This window comes from Triticum dicoccoides, chromosome 1B (genome assembly GCF_002162155.2).
Source record: "Triticum dicoccoides isolate Atlit2015 ecotype Zavitan chromosome 1B, WEW_v2.0, whole genome shotgun sequence".
Lineage (NCBI taxonomy): Eukaryota > Viridiplantae > Streptophyta > Magnoliopsida > Poales > Poaceae > Triticum > Triticum dicoccoides.
Window position 1 is genome coordinate 166,900,565 of NC_041381.1, and position 24,558 is coordinate 166,925,122.

Consider the following 24,558-nt stretch of genomic DNA (forward strand, 5'->3'; position numbering starts at 1 on the left):
ATCCGATGAGATCATCGTGGAACATGTGGGAGCCAACATGGGTATCCAGATCCAGCTGTTGGTTATTAACCGGAGAGATGTCTCGGTCCTGTCTACATGTCTCCCGAACCCGTAGGGTCTACACACTTAAGGTTCGATGACGCTAGGGTTATAGGGAAGTTTTGTACGTGGTTACCAAATGTTGTTCGGAGTCCCGGATGAGATCTCGGACGTCACGAGGAGTTCCGGAATGGTCCGGACGTAAAGATTTATATATGGGAAGTCCCGTTTTGGACACCGGAAGTGTTCTGCGCGTTATCGGTAACGTACCGGGACCACCTGAAGGGTTCGGGGGTCCACCGGGAGGGGCCACCAACCCCGGAGGCCTACGTGGATCAAGTGTGGGAAGGGACCAGCCCCTAGATGGGCTGGTGCACCTCCCACAAGAGGCCCAGGGCGCAGGGAATGGGAAAGGGGGAAAACCCTAGGCTCAGATGGGCATAAGGCCCACCTAGGGCGTGCCCCCCTTCTCTCCCCCTTTGGCCGCCCCCCAGATGCATCTAGGGCTGGCCGCCACCCCTAAGGGGGGAACCCTAGATGGGGGTGCAGCCCCTCCCCTTCCCCTATATATAGTGGGGGTTTGGGGGCTGCCAGAGACACGAGTCTCCCTCTCTCTTGGCGCAGCCCTACCCCTCTCCCTCCTCGTCTCTCGCAGTGCTTGGCAAAGCCCTGCTGGAGTGCCATGCTCCTCCATCACCACCATACCGTTGTGCTGCTGCTGGACGGAGTCTTCCCCAACCTCTCCCTCTCTCCTTGCTGGATCAAGGCACGGGAGACGTCACTGGGCTGCACGTGTGTTGAACGCGGAGACACCGTTATTCGGTGCTTAGATCGGATTCGGCCACGATCTGAATCGCTTCGTGTACGACTCCACCGACTGCGTTCTTGCAACGCTTCCGCATCGCGATCTTCAAGGGTATGAAGATGCACTCCCCTCTCTCTCGTTGCTAGTTACTCCATAGATTGATCTTGGTGATGCGTAGAAAATTTTTAATTTCTGCAACGATCCCCAACACTAAAAGGCATAAAGATCGCTCCAGCAGCCCCACTAGTTACTCATCTATTGTTCGCTGACGACTCACTTTTGCTCATGGAGGCCACGGAGGAGAGTGTCAATGCGGTCAGGGACATCCTGGAGGTTTATGAACGAGGATCGGGCCAGACGATCAATCGTGACAAGTCAGCTATATTTTTCAGCAAGAATACACCACATCAGAGAAGGGACCGCCTGATCCAACTGCTCGGGCTCCATACTGAGGGTCATCAAGGGAAATACCTTGGGCTCCCGACCTACGTAGGCAAGTCACGCCAGGCCTACTTCAAATACTTGCGTGACTGGATCTGGGAGATTCTGCTGGGGTATAAGATCAAACTCCTGTCAAAGAAGGGAAAGGAAATCCTAATCAAAACAGTGCTCCAAGCCATACCAACTTATGCCATGGCCTGCTTCGATCTGACCAAGTCAATGTGCGAGAGTATTAGCTAGATGATCTGCCGCTTCTGGTGGGCAAACCAAGACGATGACAGGAAGCACCATTGGGTCGGGTGGGAGAAGATGACACTACCAAAGTAGGAGGGAGTCCTAGGCTTTAGGGACCTGCATTCGTTTAATATGGCCATGCTGTCACGCCAAGTGTGGAGGTTACTGCAGGCCCCAGACTCCCTGTGTGCCCGGGTGCTAAAAGCTCGGTACTATCCTACCGGCGACCTCCTAACAGCCCAACCATTCCCCGGCATTAGCTATGTCTGGCGCAACATTCTCCAAGGAGTGGATATAATCAAGGAGGGCATGGTCTGGAGAGTTGGAAACGGCGACCACATCGGGATATGGCAGGATCCATGGCTCCCCACAGGCCCCGTGAGATTTCCATGATCACCACGCGGGAATAACTTGCTAACCACCGTTGCGGAGCTGATCGACCCGACCACACAGACATGGGACCAGCAACTCGTGCGCCAAAACTTCCTTGCGGATGAGGCCACCACTATCCTGGGGATCCCTATCTTTGAACACCATGATGATTTTATCGCGTGGCAGTTCGACAGCAAGGTCATGTTTTCTGTCAGGTCCGCCTGCAGAGTACACGTTGACCTCCAGAAGCACCATAGTGCACACCCGTCGGGCGACAGCTCCACGGGGGAGGATGGAGATAGAAAGATGTGGCTGAAACTATGGAAGATCCAATGCCCGGGCAAAGTCCATCATTTCATATGGCGTGTGGCGCATAACAGACATCCAATGCTCAGGAACATCGAGCGCATCGGTGTGGAACTGGACACTGACTGCCTCATGTGCAAACGCCTCCCTGAAGACGGAGGACATCTTTCTTGCGGTGTAAGGAAGTTAAGAAGATGTGGCACATTGCAGGCCTGGAGGATTACAGACTGCGGCTCTTGGAATGTTCTTCCCCTCGCCAACTCCTAGAGTGCATTTTCTCTTTCCCAGAGGAAGCTTCGCTCAAGATCATTTGCCTCCTATGGATGTGGTGGACTGAGAGGAACAAAGTAAAGCACCAGCAAAGCAGGGCGTCGGCCGACCAATTCCATTTGCTGATGACCAAGGCCTCGTCAGAATGGCGGGAGTTCAACTCAAAGAGAGCGCCGACACAACACAAACCTCCTGTCAAATGGTTTAAACCCGTAGCAGATGTTGTGAAAATTAATGTCGACGGGCTTTTCCCCGGAGGGGAACCACGCAGGCTGGGGTTGCGTCGCTCAAGACCACACGGGCAACGTCATCTTTGCCGCGGCCGGGGAGCTACAACACGCAACTGAATCTGTCCATGCAGAGGCACTAGCTCTTATTCACGCAATCTCTCTTGCTGAAGCACAAGGAATGGGACGGGTTGTGTTCGAAACAGACTGCTTGGGCCTCGTCAGTGCCATCTCCATCTATGTTCTGGATCGTTCAAGTCTGGGTGCCATTTTTAGGGAGACGAGATTCCTCCTCCAGCTAGGTTTTCTCCAGTGGAGCATTGTACACTGCCCACGCTCTTGTAATATCCCAGCACACACGCTGGCATCTATGGGTAGGCAGGGTACTTACGGGAGCCAATACGTGTGGCTCTCAAACTTTCCCCCTCTTGTAACTGATGCAGTGACCGTCGATTTGGTCGGTCTGGCCTAAAGCAATGGAATGCAAGGTGTTCCAATTTAAAAAAAAAAGACGGTGTATCGATCTCCGATCCAACAAACACGTACGTACCGTCCGATCTCCTTCAAGGTGCATCCAGGTATATGTATGAGTCGGCATTCGGCAACACCCCCCCAAGCCCTAGCCACCACGCCCACCCGATCGATCTGTAGTAAGTGCTAATGGCAAGAAGCAAGGGCGCCGCCGCCAGGCGAAGGAAGGCCGCCACGGCCAAGAAAGCCAACGCGAACGCCGCCGCCAGGACGGTCGAGGCTCCCAAAAAGGCCGTCGTCCCCAGAAAATGTCCCAGACTCCCGTCGGACGTGCTCCCAAAAAGGCCTGCGGTTCCTCGACCGCATCCACTTCGCCTTGGTCTTCGCGTCCCGCAACGACGAAAGGTTCAGGCCGTACGCGCCATGGCTCCTCCTCCCCGGAAAGTCCCCGGAGAAGTTCGAGCTCTTCTCCATCGCTGATCGGCGCAGCGCCACCTTCCAGCCCGCCGCGGACCCCGCATTGCGCGGCCACCTCGTCCTCGGCTCCTCCCGCGGGTGGCTCGCCACGGCCGACGACCGGGGTCAGATCTACATCTACCTCGTCAACCCGCTCAGCGGCATGCAGCTCAGGTTGCCGCACATGTCCACCATGGGTCTCTTCGTGCCCGACACGCGATACCTACACTTCTCCCTCCGCATACCGGACTTCCTGAAAGCCCGGTTCGGCGGGGGGCCGCCCTACGATCATGAATGGGGTCCGGTGGGGTACAACACTAGCACGTTGATCTATTATCAGATGCGTGAGCATTTTTACCGCAAGGTGGTCATCTCGACGTCCCCGCTCCCCAGCAGCTATGCCGTGATGCTCATCATGGAACATAAGATCGGCGCACCGGCCTTCGCCACGGCGAAGCACCCTGTGTGGAGGCTGGCACCCTCGCGTGAAGGCGTCGAGGACGCCATCCACCATGACGGCCGGTTCTACTCCGTCTCCTACTCAGGCGTGGTGGAGGCGTGGGAGCGCAATGCGGTGTCCGGCGTGTACACTAGCACGGCCGTCGCGCCACGGCTGGCCCTTGGGAAAAACGAAGAAGGCAGCTCGTCGTCGTGCCGCAAGTACCTCGCGGCGGCGCCCGGAGGGCGGCTGATGGTGGTGCTCAAGTACCTCGAGGTGATCAAGGAGCAGAACGGCCAGGGCAGACGGCCGTGCTCCTTCAAGGTGCATGCCCTCAGCGACCAAGGGCAGTGGAAGGAGGCGACGGACATCGGCAACGTCGCGCTGTTCGTCGGGGTGAACAACTCGCTGTGCTTGCCGATGATGGAGCGCCCGGAGATCAAGGCCAGCTGCGTCTACTACACTGACAACGAGCTCGGCAACAGATCGACGTACGATGGCGATGGCGGTCGCGGTGAGTCGGATCTTCAGGCTGTCGGGGTGTACAGCCTCAAGGACGGCACGATGAAGAAAATCTGGGATCTCGGAGAGCAGGTCCGAAACTTTTACCCGCCGCCGGTTTGGATATTACCTTCCAAGTACTAATAATTAGCTAGGTTTGAGTTTTTTCTTAAGATCGCTAGCAGGTTATAACTGGAATAATTTGTACTAGTTGATAAGCACTGCAAATCTGTGTGTGCGCCTGATCAAATGAGATCCATGAGCAACATTCAGAATAACAAAATTTTCAAAGGAAGGCAAAAGTTTTGCCACATTTGTTTGACTATACTTATTAACCAAGATGAATAGCGGAAATCCGTTGGGGGTCTCGGGAGTGCGCGCTCCTGCACGTGAAAAATATATTTTAAAGTGTGAAAAAATTTCATACAAAAATTTGGCGATACATCTCAACATTATATGTGTGCACGTCAAGTTTCGGAGAAAACCGACATTTTTTGTGGCTTGTGTAAAAAAGACAAAATGATATCTTGTGAACAGCATTTTTTAACATCGGATTTTGTCTTTTTCACACGCGACACATAAATTGTCGGTTTTTCGCGAAACGACTTGTGAGCATGTACAATATCGAGATGTACGTGCCAAGTTTTTGTTTGGATTTTTTTGACATTTTCAAAATATGTTTAAAACATATTTTAAAATATGAACTTTACTTCATCCGTTCTAAAGTATGAAATAAAAGGCTTATAAGTTTTGCCCTAAGTTATGTATATTATAAATTGACCGAGTTCATAGAGAAAATAATCAACACAGCTACGAAGCCTACGATACCAAACCAGTCAATAAATTCACCACGGAATATGTACTCCCACAGGAGTAAGACCGTTAGTGTTAAAACAACAAATGTAACAATGCATTGGTTTGACACCGTAGTTCAAAGCATACACAGATGGAAAATATATGCTAGCTAGCTAGCTAAGCTAGGAGTGTTCCAACCATCACAGTAACGGCTTGTCCTTGAATTTTTACCCTCCGATTTGCAGCATCCAACTCCAGATAAAGTGTTCCGGTCCTTTTAGATACCTGATGATACATGGTAAATGAATGATTTAAGATGATTAAGCGCATATTTTAGCAACTTTTCTCAAACACATGCATATTGAAAGAATGATCCAGTTGGTCGTAGAGGTAGTCAAGAGTCAAGACATACTTAAAACGCCGTCAGTCTTTGTTTGCCCAGTTTTCGGGCCCAGTATGGTGCTAGAGCACAGTGTGCACTGCCACAAACAGGGTCCTGTTATGTAGCACAATGCCGATGGGTTATGAGATATGAAAGAAGATGATATATTCTACATAGACAATATGGCCGTAATTTTTTTTTCAAAATTAAATGTAGGTGTGTTGCTATTTCTAACTCAAGAAAGAAGACCATAAGTTAAACAAGCTTCATGTACTACTGTATTATATATGTACTGAACTTAGAGAAAGTTTACAAGATCACCTCGTCTACCCCTTTTTTCGGGGCGAAGAAACGTGAGAAGAAGTCATAACCACATCCAGGTGGCGCCTGTCCTGTAACAATAACACCTCTGCCAGCACACTTTTTAAGTTGTTCCAAGTTAGGAAGGACATCAGCAACCTCTTCTCCCGATGAAAGTTCTACCTGAAAAAGGCCACGACGCGCAGATTCTTTTGGTCATGTAGATGTATAGCATAGTTGCCTGATCTGCTACCTCATAGGAGTTGAGTTCGCAAATCCGTTGTTATGCTCAGCAAATAGGTGTAGAAAATTCTAACTCGAAACATTGTTTGGACTGTTGGAGGCAGAAGCAGTCCAACTAGAAGAACCCTAATACTGTAGCTCCTAAATCCTAATCACCACTCTCAACCAGCCGGTTCAGATACTGCTTACTCCAGCAGCTGCTACCCGGTTTATCCACGCCGTCACAGCCTACTACCGCTCAGTTTTCGTTGCAGGTTGCCACGATTTTGCCATAGTTCTGAATTTTATGATTTGGCGAATATAGTTCTGATATTTCTCTAAAGAAATACTACCTCTATACACCTGCAAAAGAAAACTACCTGTGACCCTCACACTGATTTCTCCCGGTCAAATTATCCCAGCTAAGCTTCCCCGTTAAATCCGTAATTATGTGCCCGTGCTTGTAGCATTGCTCAGATTGGTATCCGAATGCTCGTGACAGAGCAATGGAGCAATGGTGAGGCAGTTATATACGTACAATGAAGTCGTCGGTGATTGCCGCTCGATGAACTCCGACGACGGGCGCGGCCTTCAGGAATATGGACGGCAGCTCGTGGCTGGAGCTGCAGTCCACGAGAACATCGCTCGTAGGGAAATCCAGCTCGATGAACGGTTTCCCCTGCTCCTCCTCCGTCACCCGCGGCCGCGAACTTGCAACGGGAACCTTCCGGGCGGTCAGGACCCCGGACTCGGTCACGAACTCGATCACGTCGTGCTGCTTCGCGAGGACGGCGGTGAAGAGGAGGTGGGCGGACGCCAGTGTCCCGTGCCCGCACAGCGGGACCTCGGTGGCGGGGCTGAACCAGCGGAGGCGGAACCGCGGGGTGAACGAGCTGGAGCCGCCGTCGCGGCGGGAGAGGAAGGCCGTCTGGGAGACGTTGAACTCCGCGGCGACAGACTGAAGCCACCGGTCGTCATCGGCCGCGGCTTCGTCATCCAGGAGGCACACCGCCGCCGGGTTGCCCTTGAACGGCTCGCCAGTGAAGGCATCCACCTGCGTGCGTGCCAACCACACAAAAACTATGTACGTTGAAATGCGATGGAGCAAATTGCTGATACTACGAGAAGAGAAAAATGCCGGATCGATCCATGAGCTATAGCAGGCAGTTGATGAGCAGGTAAGGGCGCAGCGCACTGACCATGGCGTACTGGACGGCTCGGTTGGCCATTGCCAAGAAGCAGCTAGGTGCCTAGCTCCAAATCTGTGCAGGGTGTACTGGATGATGCTAGACGACGATCCAGATCCACCACGTTTTCAAAAGATACTGTCCTAGCCATCGGCAGGTAGAGCCCTCAGAGCATCTACAGCCACGCATAGCTAATATGGCCCCTCAAACCTCTGCGAACGCGCCTTAAATTTGCTTCCAAATACTCACGTATCTTAAATTTTTCTCCTCGCTTTTGAGCCATTTTCACAAACACCTTATGTGCGGGCACGTAGAGCAACAACGGCAGTGTCTGGACCTCCAGCACGAGGTCGAAGCGGCAGTGGTGGCGGCAAGCTCCGACGGCGAGCTGCGTGGGCGGAAGCGTCTCGACCAGCATGCGCGCGGCGGCAAGCTCGTGGCCAGCACACGGCTGTGCATGCAGCGGCTCGCCAGCCCGTGGCCAGCACGCAAAGCAGCGGCAGCAGTGCACGCACGCAAGCGGCCAACTAGCTAGCTAGCAAGCATGGATGTGCGGCCGGCCAGACAGCACACCCGTCCCGCGCGGCTGTGGCGGCCAGCCAACACGCACGGCTGCGCACGCACACAGCTGCAGCCGGCCTGCCAGCACGCCCGGCACGCACGCCACGGTGCACGCGAGCTCCTGAGTGACGCGTGCGTGCCAATCATGCCGTGCTCCGGCACGAGCCCGACGCACGGGAGCTGCGGGGCGGCGCGGGCGTGGTAGCCATGCTGTGTTGCGACACAAGCGCGGCGCGGCGAGCACAGGAGCCGGACGCGCGGGAGCTCTAAGGCGGCGCGGGCGTGGCAGCCATGCCATGCTCCGGCACAAGCGCAGCGCGCGAGGCCGCTGCCAGAGTGGAGGCCTCCCAATCCCATGGTGTGAGGGCGCGAAGCCGCTGCCGGAGGACGGGGCCGAGCTGCCGCCGAATGAGCGAGCGAGCTCCGGGATAGGCATGCTCCGTCCTCGTGCCGCGTGTGAAAAAGGAGAGAGGTGGGTGTGTGTGGCTGCAGATGGACCTATGTGGGTTGTCCGGGCGTGATCTGACGCGCCCGAGCATCCTCATGTCCATCTCAGATTTGAGATGGATTTGAGGTGGGGCAGACATTCTGGACGTTAAGGACGAAATGAAAGATCCGGTTGAATCTTTTTTTTTTCTTCTGATCGAGCATTGGACTGTCTGCTCGAGCATTTAGGAGAATAGGGAGTGGGGTTGTAGATGCTCTCATGTGCCTACGCACTTAAGGTCAGTTAGTACAGATAATGTTATTGCCTCATAGAACATGTGGATTTACTATTCCTGACTAACATGTTTGTCGTCCCTGTTTTTATTTACTAGGTATAATTATCTGTGTGTTGCTACGGTGCCAAATAATGTTTCAGCACAACCATAATAGATAGAAAAAAAATACACCGACGAGCCTGTCTGGATTGTCGTGCATTGTCGGCATCTGCAGCTCGGCTTTTTTGACTAAGGGCATCCACAGCGTCTGGAGGCTGGCTTGCCTCCAAGCTGGGACCCACGTCCTGCTGTTAGAGTCAGCTCAAAATTCCGTAGTGTATAGCAAATGTTACCAGCCTCTAAGGTGTCCCCACTAGGTATAATATACTGATTACCAAAGGAGCTCCTTTTCATCCTCTTGATATGACACATGCATACTCTTTTTCTATGACATGTGGGGCCAGTGAATTATTTTATTGCATGGACAGAATTGGAGGCCGCCTCCAAGCATAGCGTCGACGCTAAGCAAATTTAGTTTAGAGGCTGTTCTCACAATGTATAGTGTATGCCTCTATGGCTTTAGAGGCTGCCTTAGAGGCAGCAAAACATCACACTGTGGATGCTCTAAGTCGGAGAGAAAAGGAGATATATGAATTGTGTTTTCAGAAAATCCAAACTTTCTGAAATGCATGCATTCTCATAGACTCGGGCATGATCTCCTAATCCCATAACGCATGTGAGCCGATACAAATCAAACGTGTACATCAATGACCTAAACTTACCTTAGCTGGTGGATTAGTTAAATACATCCGCCGCCTGGCTGGCCGTTGGATGGACGCGCTGCTGGCCGTCCAATGTATCACCCACGTTCTTCACCTTTCTTCTGCAACAAGTGCGGTGTTACAGAAACAATGGCCGTGCTACGCATCCGTCGGTTGAAGTTCGGGAAAGATCGATCACCTCCCACGCCGTTAGATCTCCCCACGTGAGCGTCACAAAATTGTAACAAGCTAGTCGTTACGCTCATCCCTCTGCAGCAACGATTTTGTCGCAAACTGCTCTGAAGCGTTATCGTGTGACTTCACGAATTGTGACAAGTAGGTTGTTGCTGAAACAGAGACTTTGTGCGGAGACGTGATGTAAGTTTTGCAATAATGGCATTGTTGCAGAAAACTTTGCAATTGTGGTGATGTTGCGGAAAACAATTGTCTCCACTTTTATGCAACAAAGGTAATGTTGCAGAATTTTTTTGCCTTCACATTCATGCAACGTAGGTGATGTTGCGGGAGCAAGTTTTGCAGCATTACTGATCTTGCCGAATTTATTTGCAATGAATAGGGTTGGCCCAGGTAATAGGGCCCAGGCATGTGCACCAAATCTTCATGCGAGTCGCGAGCCCTCACAATCCAGTGGACCAATAGGTCACGATCTGACGGCCCTGCGAGCGACGGATGGAGCGAGAAATAACGTAGAATGTGTTGTGTATGGTACTTATATTATGGAATCGATACGTCAAACAAGTAAATTATGTGATGTATAGAATTATTGCAAAAGGTAAGTTAATTAAGGTGGAATTGATGCGGTGGTGCAAAAGATAAGTTAATTAAGGTGGAATTGATGCGGTGGTGCAAAAGATAAGTTAATTAATGTGTTCGAGGGGCGTACGGGAAGATACAATCAAATATGGTGTCGTACAAAAAAGAAACGAACGAAACAAATCGGTGGAGGGATATGGTGAGAGAGGAGGAACCGGTTGATGAAGAGTTTTACCTGGTGGGAAAGAAACCTTAAGTTGTTTGAAGTAGTAGAGATTTACTTGAATATTTAATTCTGAGCCCGAGATCATCTGCACCCCGAAATTTTTATTATTGATAATTAATATTCTAGTAATTCTGAAACTAATAAATATTAATGAAAAATTTGAAAAATAGAAAGGACGCTAGGAATAACAGCGTCCAAGGCTGGACGCCAGTACCAACAACGTCCAAGGTTGGACGCTCTTATAAACAGCGTCCACTGTTTGGTTCCTGGCTACCTCCGGCCTTTGACTTGTACCCTCAGCCACCTCCACATGACCAAAGCTAGACTCCATCACCTCTAGCCCGCCGAAAATAGCGCTCCAGCAACGAACCACCCTCCTTTTGCTCGTTGTTATCACCTCTTTGCCATTTCCCATTGTCGTGCCTCGCTTGCGATGGTGATCCGCTGAACCCCCTCGCCTCTAGGACCCCAGTTGTCCAACTCCGGCAGTCATAGGAAGGACCACCCCTACCTCTTCCCTATTATGCTTGGAGTCATCTGTAACAACATTGACTACTAACACATCATCACGAGCCTTCTCTCCACCCTTCTCGCTCTCCTACACTAGGCATGCGCAACCGTGTGAGTGGATGTGTTGTGAATTTGTGCGTGAATATTTGTGCATGTTGCCGTGAACTCAAGTTGTTTTCTATCGAAAAAGGCTCGCACCCCGCTTTATAAATAAAGCAACTATCATATAACTCGATGCATACAACTCGCACCTCACCACATACACCCGGGACAGGACACAACAATGCAAAAGAACGTGACACCACCACGACCCACTCCAAGCTCGCAGCAAGAATACAGAGAGAGTCCCGCGAGAACAGTCGGAGTGCTCCACGGTGATAGAGGCGTCACAAAGAAATGATGTTGCACCCGACGAACCGTGGACTCCAAGACAATGCCTTTAGGAAGGATACGACACTAAAGCACCACCACCGCTGATCCAAAAAGATCATGGTTTTCACCTGGAGCAAACGAAGGAGGAGAGTAGCCACAACGCCGCCTTCAGAAAGGTAATGACGTCCACGGCTGCCGCCGCCGGCGGCCTTGCGCAAGCCATACAATGATTACCCTCTGGCATGCACTCTCTGCCTTCAAGACCACCATTGGTGCCGAACACCGGACACCATGCTGCCGGCATGCCCATGGCAGGGGTAGCCGTCTGTAGCCCACGCCATCGCGCCCAACAGCCCACGCCACCTGCTAGCCGTCATGTTGCCGCCATGATGCCGTCTGTGGCCACTTCGGTGCACCGCCGCGCCCGTTGTCCAACGCGGCATCCATGCCTGCCCGAACTGGCCCGCGCCCAACCTCCTGTGCATGGAAGAGAAAACATCCCCGCCGCCGGCTACACTGATGGGGCGAACGTGCCCTCTGGCAATGACTAGGAAGGAGGGAGAGGGGGAGGGGGGCCCCAATGACGATGGCTAGGGTTAGCCTCCAGTAGCTCGAGGGAGCGACCCAAAAGGGAGAGGGAAAGAGGGGATGTCTCCTCACTAGCTCACCACTCGAGTTGTTTTCTTAGTTGCAAAGGAGTGTACCGGAGCACACTGTCCCTGCTTGAATCGCTGGAGGCTTTCGCCCTCAAGGCAGCCCAAAAAGCAATTAAGTCACAGGTGTAGAATTCACAATTAGACTTGTTTGCAACAGTTTTGGTAGCTAATGAGTTAGAAATGCATACATTCAAATGTTGTAAGACTATTTTACATCTAATTTGGCAAAAGCAAACTATGCTAGAATGGTACAAATGGGTATTTCAGTGATTTGTTATCGGTGCCTTACAACCATCACAAAATATCCAAAACTCACATATCAAATCTATTAAAGGAAATACTCTCAGTATAGTTAAATAGGAGCACCCCATCGAACCCTATAACTAGACGCTGTTTATAATAGCGTCCACCTATGGACGTCATTCGCAATAGTGTCCAGCCTGGACACCGTTGTACATAGCGTCCTTCCTATTTTTCAAATTTTGGCCCACTCATTATCAATTTTCTAATTGCTGCAGTACTAATTACTATCAATAAAAAAATCGAATCTGCACCTGATGAAGAGTAAAAAAAATAGCAAAAAATATATGATTATTTTGCATGCAAGATGCTTGAGTGTGTCAGGTGCGTGAAAAATGTTGTGGGTAAATGACATTCAAGGAGCTCATGGTAAAAAGACAAAATAAGCTCCAAACAATGCATTTTTTAAAACTTTCTCACGGGTCTAAATTTTGTTTTCTTGCTGAGAGCTACTCAAATGTCCAAACATCACCAAATTTGGCACGGCCATCACGCATTAGAGTATCTTGCATGCCTAAAAAATTGGGATTTTTTGAATTTGTTTGTTATATATTTTTATTTTACTGTTCATCATACACTCGAGAGCCAAATCATCGTGTCCAGATTTACTTTGCATATTAACTTTTTCTTAGGTCAATCTTTTTAAAATTGACCAAATTTATGGAGAACAATATAAACATTTACAATAACAAATCTATATGGTGTGAAAATATATTGAAAGATGAATCCAATAGTACTGTTTATTTTATAGACTTGGTCAAAATTTACAATGTTTGCCTTAAGACAATTGAGTAAATAAAAATGGAGGAAGTACGTACGCATGTGTCATGATGCATTGTCATGCACCCCTATTTAATATATAAGTAAATAAATTAGGGACTAAGTTGCCTGAAATTTATTTTGGATAAGTCTACTTTCTAGATTGTTTTGGATTAAGATCCAACAGCCGTCCTTCTTCCTTCAACTTTCTTTCTCTTCGAAGCGGTTCCTCCTCCGATGCTTGCCTCCAGGTTTCACTACCTCCTCTCTAGCTGCGACGACACGTTTCGTTGCCACTCATCATGTCGTCTCTGCCTCTGAAGTGGGTGTTGTCTAATCTGAACAAGAACCAATACTAAATTGTCCCCCACTTGCACCTGTCAACCATTAGACGCGCCTTCACCAATTGTGTCGTCACCAGCTCTGACTCATTAGGCCTCAGCCTCGCATGCGGCCCCATGCCTCACTACCACTGATCATGGTGCTCCCGGCTCGACCTCGAAGCTCCGCCTCGCCTCCTTTTTCTCCCATGAAATTGATTTACCCAAAATGCAAATTCAGACGACTTATATATAACCATTCACTATTGTGAATAAATTATTATTGTCTGTGTTGACAGAGAAGTTGTTCAAGTGTACATACCGATACCTAGGGTTGCATAAACGATCAGTAGATTTGGATGTAGAAACGTCCACCCAGGCTCTAAAACTGAAGTTTGTATGTAGTGTTGCAAAAAATTCCTTGAATAAAGAACCAAAAGTTGATGTTTTCAACTTAGAAGTGAAGATTGTCGGTCAATTTAAGAATTCAAAGGAGAGCAAAAAGGTTATAAAAGAGGTTCTAACTATGGAGAAAGAGCCATGGGTGCATGGGTTTACCAACTCTGAATGTACTTCATGGTATTAATAATAAATAAGGACTTAATTAAAAACTTCTAGATTTATCTATCTCCATGCATGCAGTGGATTACCAATATAGGAAATACTTGTTTATAACTCAAATGATACACAACACTTGGTTATAACTTCACGTAGATGTCCACTCGATATCAATAAGTATATTAGTACATCAGAGGAGTGCATTCTCATGTAGTGATACTGTGATCCTAAAAGATGGTAAAATAGATGACTTATGAACCCTCTCAGCATTTTTATCTTCTCCTTCACCCGATCTCAGAGCTAATCATGTTGATCTGCCAGCTGGTAGCTAAAGTGTGCTTGGGTCAGTTTCGATGCGCGTGTGCTGATCGGGCCTACGTATCTGGTAGTTGCTCCGCTAATTACCTAATAGATCCATGGTCCACTGGATATTTCTATTTGTTAGATCAGAGGTAGGACGACCTATTTTGATGTCTGATAGGTGTGTTGGGTCACTTAGTGGTTGCATTGGTATAGTTTAGTGGTCGTTTGTATCTTCTAGGCTCATCTTCATAGGAGGTCGTTTGTGGCTTGTGGGACCTAAAAGCCTAACTGATGTTCCAGACTTACCTAAATCCGAGTTCGGTTTTGTAAGATTTGGATGTGAATTGGAGTCCTTTTCTTGTAGGGGAAGTCCATACGCCTCTTATATACCTAAGGGGTGACGACCGATTGAACAACACACAATCAAACAAACACATCTACTACTTTTTAGTGTTCGTCTATCCCCACCCTTGTATCTTCTTCCTCGTTCTTCGTCATTCTTCAGCAATGGAGGGCCGCGAATGTACGAGGCTCTAGGGGCGATCAGGTCGACCTAGGGCAGCCTATAGTCGCCGCTGTAGGATCAAAAGTATGTCTAGAGGGGGGGGGGTGATTAGACTACTTGACCAAATAAAACTTATCCTTTTCCCAATTTTAGTCTTTGGCAGATTTTAGCTATCTTAGCACAAGTCAAGCAATCTTAACACAATTCAAGCAAGCATGCAAAGAGTATATGGGCAGCGGAAAGTAAAGCATGCAACTTGTAAGAATGTAAAGGGAAGGGTTTGGAGAATTCAAACGCAATTGGAGACACGGATATTTTTGTCGTGGTTCCGATAGGTGGTGCTATCGTACATCCACATTGATGGAGACTTCAACCCACGAAGGGTAACGATTGCGCGAGTCCACGGAGGGCTCCACCCATGAAGGGTCCACGAAGAAGCAACCTTGTCTATCCCACCATGGCCGTCGCCCACGAAGGACTTGCCTCACTAGCGGTAGATCTTCACGAAGTAGGCGATCTCCTTGCCCTTACAAACTCCTTGGTTCAACTCCACAATCTTCTCAGAGGCTCCCAAGTGAAACCTAGCCAATCTAGGAGACACCACTCTCCAAGAAGTAATAAATGGTGTGTTGATGATGAACTCCTTGCTCTTATGCTTCAAATGATAGTCTCCTCAACACTCAACTCTCTCTCACAGGATTTGGATTTGGTGGAAATAAGGTTTGAGTGGAAAGCAACTTGGGGAAGGCTAGAGATCAAGATTCATATGGTAGGAATGGAATATCTTGGCCTCAACACAAGTGTAGGTGGTTCTCTCTCAGAAAATGCAAGTTGGAAGTGTAGGTTCATTCTGATGGCTCTCTCTACGAATGAAGAGGAGGTGGAGGGGTATATAGCCTCCACACAAAATCTAACCATTACACACAACTTGCCAAACTCGGTGGGACCGAATTGATAAACTCGGTCAGACCGATTCAGCAAATCTAGTGACCGTTAGGATTTTCGGTGGGACCGACATGCAACTCGGTAGGACCGATATGATTAGGGTTAGGGCATAACTAATCTCGGTGAGACCGATTACACAAACTCGGTGGGACCGATTTTGGTAATAAGCTAACCAGAGAGTTGGTCAGGTAAACTCGGTGGGACCGGTTCGCTCATTTCGGTGGGACCGAAATGTTACGAAAAGGAAACAGGGAGTTTACATTGCAATCTCGGTGGGACCGATCGCTCATCTCGGTGGTACCAAAACGTTACGAAGGGAAACAGAGAGATTACAATCCCATCTCGGTGAGAGCGAGATCCCTATCGGTGAGACCGATTTGCCTAGGGTTTGTGGCAGTGGTTATGACATCTGAACTCGGTGGCGCCGGATAGAAAGAATTGGTGGGGCCAAGTTTGACTTTTGGTTTAGGTCATATGTGGATGTGGGAAAGTAGTTGAGGGTTTTGGAGCATATCACTAAGCACTATGAAGCAAGAACCTCATTAAGCAACACCTCATCCCTCCTTGATAGTATTGGCTTTTCCTATAGACTCAATGTGATCTTGGATCACTAAAATATAAAATGTGCTTTGAGCTTGAGCCAATCCTTTTATCCTTAGTATTTTGAGGGGTCCACTTTTCTCATCCATGCCATGCCATTCGTTGGGCTTTTCCTGAAATATTTATCTTGGAATAATGTTAGCTCAATGAGCTATATGTTGTTAGGAATTACCAAAACCACCTAGGGATAGTTGCACTTTCAATCTCCCTCTTTTTGGTAATTGATGACAACATATAGATCAAAGCTTCGACAAATGATAATAAGAGTGAAAAAATTTGTCGCTTTGAGAAGTATGTGATAAGCAAGAGCTCCCCCTAAATTTGTGCATAGTTTAAGATTTGCTTTGGACTGCAAATGCACAAAGAGTTGGGCTCATGGGTTACTCTTCCATGTCACATACATCTTGGTGGAGCGCTCAAAATGATAACAATTGAATACATGCTCTCATCACCAAGCAAAGTGAATGATCATATAGAGATAAAAGGATAATGTCATCCAACAAGCATTAATGTAGCATATGATCAAACACATGATCATCCAAGTATCACACAGACATAAGGTGTCTCAAGCAAGGAAATAAAGTTCAACCACCAAAGCAAGAGAGAATAAAAAGCAACGCTCTCTCTTGAAGCCTATGATCTATACATTTTTCTCCCCCTTTGGCAACAAGTTACCAAAAAGTTCATAGAAAATGCATAGCACTAAATCGTCTCTCAGGCTTGATCTTTAGGTGGTGGTGTAGAGATGGCTCCTTGGACGAAGACTTCAGTAGAGGTGGATGGAGCTGGTGGAGTAGGTGCTGGAGCTGGTTGCACTGGGGCTGTAGCTGGTGCAGATGAAGTGGCTCTGGTGTCTGTCACTGGCACTGCAGCTGACTTCTGAGCTCTAGGCACTTTGGCAAATGCCTCAGTGGTTGTCTTGCCCTTCCTCTCCTACATGTCATCCTGGAGTTGCTCAACAACAGACTGGATCTCAGTTACCTTCACATCCAAGTCATAGAACTTCTGCTCCATGATCCTCTCCAGGCTCTCCTGGTTTTGAGTCAGGGTGGCCAGCCCCTTCTCAATCCTTAGAGTGGATGCAATCAAGTAGCCAAGTTGATCCTGTTTGCTCTTCAAGAAGTACTGAGATGCCTCTTCCATTGTTGGCATCTTGATAGCCTTCTCAGTCCTTGCCTTCTCCTTCTTTGCTTGTGCTTGCACAGAAGATGGTTCATCTTCATCCATAACCACTTGGTTGTCCTCAAAATCTGGATAGATAGGCATGTGATCCTTGTCCAACAAGTATGTGCCAGTGCCCATCTTGGAGTTAATCAGCTCCTGGATCTGTGGGGCATACCCACAACTTCTCTTTTGGTCCGTAGCTGTCTTCTTGATAGTTTCAACTATAAGACTCATGACCTTGAACTTTTGTGGCACATCAAATAAGTGTAGCAGATTTATTGCATGGCCTCTGATCATGTTGTGATCACCTGACTTGGGCAAGAGAGTGTGCCTGAGGATCCAGATAATGGTTGGCAGTCCTGACAGAAGGTAATGTACTGATCCAAACTTGTGTGTTTCAACAGCAGCATCTGGGATCTCCTTGTACATATGTGCCATAGTGTTGTGATCCATCTTCTTCTTGGCATAGACATCCAAGTCATCCTCTTTCTCCATAGGTGCATTGATCAGATTAGCCCATTCTTCAATTGATGATTGGTACCTAGTACCTTCAGACATCCATACTATCCTGCCATCTGGATAGAAGTGTGCTGTGGAGTAGAATTGCATTATTAGCTCATCATTGCACTTTGTGAGCTTCTGCCCAAAAACTCTGCCACTCCACAAGCACTGAAGCTGTCATACACACCAGGATAGTGTTCTTCATTCTCCTTGATGTACTTTCAGTCCACCCATCTCATTTCACACACTATTGGCTTCTTGTCCAGCAGCATTGTCTCATAGAAATCATGTTGTTCCTTTGTATGGAACCTGTAATCTACAGCAGTTCTCCTCCTGACTGCATAAGGATCAGTCAACCTCCACTGTCTGAGTCATGCATCCTTTCTCAGCTTCATGTTCTCAGCTACAGGATGGGCATCATTATGATCTGGATTTTTTGGCTTCAATTTTCTCAAGACATGCTCTTCATCATCTTCCTAGCAATAGTTTCAGGCACTGGGGCCTTATTCTTCTCAGCAGCTGATATGTTCCTGGTATTCCTCTTAGGTGCAGTCTTGGGCTTGGAAGCAGCCTTGGGTTCTTCTTTGGGCTTTGATGAAGCAGCCCCTGACCTGATGGCATCACCCATAAGCTTATGAGCTTTGGGTCCTGGTGCAGCAACCTCTTCTTCTTCTTCCTCTTCCATCATGGAAAGCTTTCCAACAACCCTGGCCATGGTCTTCTTGACCCTTTCCTTCCTTTTATTTTTAGTCACTTCTGGCTCTTTGGGATCAGATTTCTCAGTTTCTTTAGTGGATCCTCTGACCTTCAGCATAGGAGTCCTTTTGGCTGGAATTTTCCTGTTCTGTCCAGGCTTAGTGGCTGCAGCTGAGCCATATTCTTTCTTGAGCACCTTCTTCTTGGAAGTGGCCTCATACTCAATAGCCACATAGTCTTCATCCTGAGACTCTGAGGTTCTCTTCTTTCTAGCCCTGGTGGCAGCTTTGGGTAAGTTGCTTGGGGTGCTCCTGCTGCCATCATCATAGCTGCTAGAGGGACTAGTGCCCTCACTCACTTGAACCTGCTCCTCTGACTTGTTCTGACTGTCACTCTGATCAGACATATTGCAAACACTGACAACAGACCCTGTGAATAGATATAGATGAGATTGAGTGGATGAGCATCACAAAATACAGAGGTTTTTGCAAAAGAATGAGTCAAAAACTTAGTTTTAGTTTTCCACAGAAAGCATTTCGGATCTACCGATTTGTAAACTCGATGATACCGAAGTAGCTTTGGAACCTAAACTAGTGAACTCGGTCAGACCGAGTCACAGTTCGGTGGCACCGAGACTGCTAGGGTTTCACAAAGTCCTGAACTCGGTAACACTGATTTGCAATTCTCGGTCAGACCGAGAATTATATGTGTAATGGCCTTAGCCGAATCGGTGGTACCGAGTTCTACAGCTCGGTTGGTCCAAGATGGTTTCGGTGGAAACCTAACCCTAAATTTTCAATTCATCTCTAATCTACGGAGTGTTTTGACTAGATAAGATAGTTTCAATCGTGGCAAGATTCATGGTGAACACAATGTGCTAGGAATCAGATAGGGATAGCACAGTGATCGAGTCCATACCCTAGTTCGGCGATGAACTCACTACGGCGGCAACGGCGGGGATGATTCCCGTTGACGGCGGTGGAGACCAGCGGCAGGAGGCAGCTAGCGACGAGGAGGACGATCCGGAGACCCTGGAGGCAGAGCGGGCTGTGCGCGGGCGAAAGAGTTCGGAGAAAATTTCCAAAGTTTTGCCTGTGGGTATATATAGCCCGACCCTGTCGGTGTGACTGAGTGGAACAACTCGGTGGCACCGAGATGCATAACTGCTAGCAGTTACAGCAACTCGGTGTGACCGAAAAGTTCAAATCGGTTGCACCGAGATTGAAAACCTAGATCGACTTAGTGATCTCGGTATGACCGAAATGGAAGAATCGGTCAGACCGAAATGCACAAAGAAGTTTTGGAAGTTTAAGTCTATGACGAATCGGGGACTCTGAGTGCTCCTCACACAGAGTGGTTCGAATCTAACTTGATCAAATTTTGTGATGTAGCATGAATAGAGTTTGAGACAAGAAAAGCATAGATAACTAGAGAAGGTTCTTAGGCATTCTTGTCCATCCACTTGGCAAAAGAAAAAGAAACCAATCAATCAAAACAACAAGTGGATGTCCTCGAATGAGTAAAATATGCAACCAACATGCTCACACAATAAAATGGCAAATGAAATATGTGGCAAAGCATGCACAACCAATTCTAGCATCTATCAAGCAATTGGCGGTGACTAGGTCATCTATATATGAGTATCTTGACTTAGGAGTCAAATGAGAACATTTGATCATAGGTCATACTCATCGTTTAAGCTCAAGTGGGGTTACCACTTTTACATAATGCATTGATGTGTTCATACCATTAGAGTTGCTCTGACTCAATTCTTAGAGTAAAGCTCCCCCTAGATGTGAGATCCCCCCTTAGAGGGATGAACTAACCTTGGGTTTTGTCGATGATGACTTCATGTAGGTGTTGAAGATGTGGATGCTCAATGTTGATGTAGATCATTTGGAGCAATCCTTTGGAGTGAGTTGCACTTTCAATACCTACACGGGTTAGTCCCACAAGGAACAAACAAGGATATCCATAGACATAGAGTGATGCACACACAAGATGATGTCTATGAGAGCATTAGGTTACCTTGTCCCTTGTCTTACCAACAAGAGGGTTTGTGACTCCTTGAACTAGTGCAAGATGTGGACGTTGATTGCACTTGTTGTTGCCAAAATGATATGAGTGAAATATGTTGGCGGAGTCACCCTCAAGAACTCTCTAGTTCTTCTTCTTCGGGATCCACACCATGTTGATGGGAATCCTTGGAGTTGTAGTTGTACTTGATGAAGTAGAGCTTGACGTAGTCTTGGGAACCCACTTGACCAAGGCCTTAGGAGCTTCTTCAAATGCATCAATCTCCTCTTGAAGCTTGTCCTTGCCTTTTTGCTTGTGGTCTTGTGGTGGAAGATAATCTTGGGCTTGTGTCCCTTTGAAGGAAGTAGGATCATACTTCTCTCGTTGAGGAACAAACTTCATCTTGGGGTATTGATCTTCTTCCCACTCAACTCCATTGGCATTGAACTTTTGTTCAAAACCAACACCTTGGTTCTTTCGGTGCCTTCCTTGCTTGCGTACAATTTCCTCAAATTGCTTACTCCCGACAAGGCTCTTGTAAACACCTTTCTCTATAATTCCCTTCAATAAGCTATTTTCTTGCTCAAGTGTAACTTGGCTAAGAGAATCATTAGTGGAATCAAGAGAACTACTAGAAGCAACAACATTGGATTTAGCATGATTATTGTTACTACTAGAGGATGAATCCTTCTTGTTCTTGTTACTAGACTTGACTCGAGGCATGTAAGTAGATAACAGTAAACTCTTGGCAATGTAAGAAGAACTTTTCTTACAAAGATCATCATTGATTGCCTTTAAGAACTCATGCTCTTGCTCAAGGTTGAGCTTTTCAAAGCGTAACTTCTCATGAGTCCTTAAAAGTTCTCGATGATCTTCTAAGATAGTTTCATGAGCTAACTTAAGAGTGTTTAGTTCTTTAGTTAGAAGCTCAATCTTCTCCTTATCATTGTCATTCGTTTTATCTTGATTAGCATGATTAATTGACGTTTCATCATAGTATTCATCACTAGAGTTGTCAACAAGTAAATCATCATCACCTAACAAGTCATCTTCATCACTATTGAAATCAACATACTCGGGGTGTGTTACCTTTGGGCCTTTAGCTATGAAGCATCTTCCAAGTACTTCATTTGGTGAATCAAATATGTCATAGGAGTTGGTTGACACAAGTGCTAGACCGGCAACACCTTCATCTTGAGTATATTTGGAGTCAGAGTGATAGTGTCTCTCGGAGTGATTGTCGGAGTCGGAGCCGGATACCCATTCACCAACATGAGCTTGATGTCTTCATTTTGTGTAGCTCCTTGATGACTTGTCGTTCCTTTCCGAATCCTTGCTTCTTCGGGATGTTCTTCGTTCATAACGATCATCTCTACTCCTTCTCTCTCTTGGTGGTGATTCTTCTCTTCTACTTCTCCTCTTAGGTGATTCTTCTCTTCTTTTGTAGGGTCTCGTACACTCATTGGAATAGTGTCCGGGTCTTCCACAATTGTAGCAATTATGCTCTCGACTAGAAGATCTTTTGTCATTGTAGGACCTTGACTTGGAGCTTTTCTCTTTGCTTCTACTCTTGTAGAACTTGTTGAAGTTCTTCACCATTAAGCTCAATTCTTCATTGAAGGTTTGTTTCTCACTTGATGATGTGGGGGCTTCACATGAGGCTTTGTAAGCACCACTTGACTTGTTGTGAAGTTCCTCCTTATCCTTGAGTGACATCTCATGAGCAACAATTCTTCCAATGACTTCCGTTGGCTTGAGATCTTTGTAACTGGGAATCATTTGGATCAATGTGCACACGGTATCATATTTTCCGTCCAAAGCTCTTAGGATCTTCTTGATGATGAATTTGTCGGTCATCTCTTAACTTCCTAAGCCGGCAATCTCATTTGTGATAAGAGCAAGCCTAGAGTACATTTCAGTGACACCTTCACCATCCTTCATTTTGAACTTGTCAAGTTGACTTTGAAGCACATCCAACTTGGATTCCTTGACGGAGTCGGTACCTTCATGCATATCAATCAAAGTATCCCAAATTTCCTTTGCATTCTCAAGACGGCTGATTTTGTTGAATTCTTTGGGGCACAATCCGTTGAAGAGGATATCACAAGCTTGAGCGTTGTATTGCAGCATCTTCAACTCTTCCACGCTAGCTTCACGGTTCGGTTCTCTCCCATCAAAGAATTCACCTTGCAAGCCAATACACACAATAACCCAAACGTCGGGGTTATGTCCAAGAATATGCATTTTCATCTTATGCTTCCAACTAGAAAAATTAGTACCGTCAAAGTAAGGACCTCTACGGAGATAATTTCCCTCGCTAGATGCCATACTATCCTAGGTTGTGAAACCAAGGCTATGATCACCAAAACCTATGGAAATCAAAGCAAATGGAGACCAAAGCTCTGATACCACTTGTAGGATCGAAAGTATGTCTAGAGGGGGGTGATTAGACTACTGGACCAAATAAAACTTATCCTTTTCCCAATTTTAGTCTTTGGCAGATTTTAGCTATCTTAGCACAAGTCAAGCAATCTTAACACAATTCAAGCAAGCATGCAAGAGTATATGAGCAGCGGAAAGTAAAGCATGCAACTTGCAAGAATGTAAAGGGAAGGGTTTGGAGAATTCAAACGCAGTTGGAGACACGGATGTTTTTGTCGTGGTTCCGATAGGTGGTGCTATCATACATCCACGTTGATGGAGACTTCAACCCACGAAAGGTAACGGTTGCGCGAGTCCACGGAGGACTCCACCCATGAAGGTTCCACGAAGAAGCAACCTTGTCTATCCCACCATGGCCGTCGCCCACGAAGGACTTGCCTCACTAGCGGTAGATCTTCATGAAGTAGGCGATCTCCTTGCCCTTACAAACTCCTTGGTTCAACTACACAATCTTGTCGAAGGCTCCCAAGTGAAACCTAGCCAATCTAGGAGACACCACTCTCCAAGAAGTAACAAATGGTGTGTGGATGATGAACTCCTTGCTCTTGTGCTTCAAATGATAGTCTCCCCAACACTCAACTCTCTCTCACAGGATTTGGATTTGGTGGAAAGAAGATTTGAGTGGAAAGCAACTTGGGGAAGGCTAGAGATCAAGATTCATATGGTAGGAATGGAATATCTTGGCCTCAACACAAGTGTAGGTGGTTCTCTCTCAGAAAATGCAAGTTGGAAGTGTAGGTCCATTCTGATGGCTCTCTCTACGAATGAAGAGGAGGTGAGGGGTATATATAGCCTCCACACAAAATCTTACCGTTACACACAACTTGCCATACTCGGTGGGACCGAATTGATAAACTCGGTCAGACCGATTCATCAAATCTAGTGACCGTTAGGATTTTCGGCGGGACCGACATGCAACTTGTTAGGACCGATATGATTAGGGTTAGGGCATAACGTAATCTCGGTGAGACCGATTACACAAACTTGGTGGGACCGGTTTTGGTAATAAGCTAACCAGGGAGTTGGTGGGACTGGTTCGCTCATTTCGGTGGGACCGAAATGTTACGAAAAGAAAACAGGGAGTTTACATTGCAATCTCGGTGGGACCGATCGCTCATCTCGGAGGTACCGAAACGTTATGAAGGGAGACAGAGAGATTACAATCCCATCTCGGTGAGACCGAGATCCCTATCGGTGAGACCAATTTGCCTAGGGTTTGTGGCAGTGGCTATGACATCTGAACTTGGTGGCGCCGGATAGAAAGAATCGGTGGGGCCGAGTTTGACTTTTGGTTTAGGTCATATGTGGATGTGGGGAAGTAGTTGAGGGTTTTGGAGCATATCACTAATCACTATGAAGCAAGAACCTCATTAAGCAACACCTCATCCCTCCTTGATAGTATTGGCTTTTCCTATAGAGTCAATGTGATCTTGGATCACTA

At 47.4% G+C, this 24,558-nt stretch overlaps 1 protein-coding gene and 1 pseudogene across 2 annotated transcripts; one reads left to right on the forward strand and one right to left on the reverse strand.

The window, feature by feature from the left end:
* Positions 1–1,129: 1,129 nt before the first annotated feature.
* LOC119350265 lies at positions 1,130–4,705 on the forward strand (annotated as a pseudogene).
* Positions 4,706–5,352: 647 nt separating this feature from the next.
* LOC119326010 (uncharacterized isomerase BH0283-like) lies at positions 5,353–8,389 on the reverse strand. 2 transcript variants are annotated; one of them, XM_037599731.1, is made up of 5 exons: positions 7,460–8,389; positions 6,799–7,314; positions 6,060–6,221; positions 5,769–5,852; positions 5,353–5,641 (listed from the first exon to the last, which is right to left on the reverse strand). In XM_037599731.1, the coding sequence occupies exons 1-4, from the start codon at positions 7,487–7,489 to the stop codon at positions 5,769–5,771; spliced, it is 792 nt and encodes a 263-aa protein (XP_037455628.1). In that variant the 5' UTR covers positions 7,490–8,389; the 3' UTR covers positions 5,353–5,641. The 2 variants fall into 2 exon arrangements, with proteins under 2 accessions (XP_037455628.1, XP_037455622.1); XM_037599725.1 differs by lacking the exon at positions 5,769–5,852.
* Between the last annotated feature and the right edge of the window lie 16,169 nt (positions 8,390–24,558).

Bases quoted from the DNA above. Each gene is read 5' to 3' on its own strand.
- LOC119326010 (XM_037599725.1), bottom strand. From the start codon at position 7,489: ATGGCCAACCGAGCCGTCCAGTACGCCATG. The intron at 6,222-6,798 runs GTACGTATATAA...GGCCTTTTTCAG, and splicing joins CAATCACCGACGACTTCATT to GTAGAACTTTCATCGGGAGA. The intron at 5,642-6,059 runs GTGATCTTGTAA...ATGTATCATCAG, and splicing joins CGAAAAAAGGGGTAGACGAG to GTATCTAAAAGGACCGGAAC.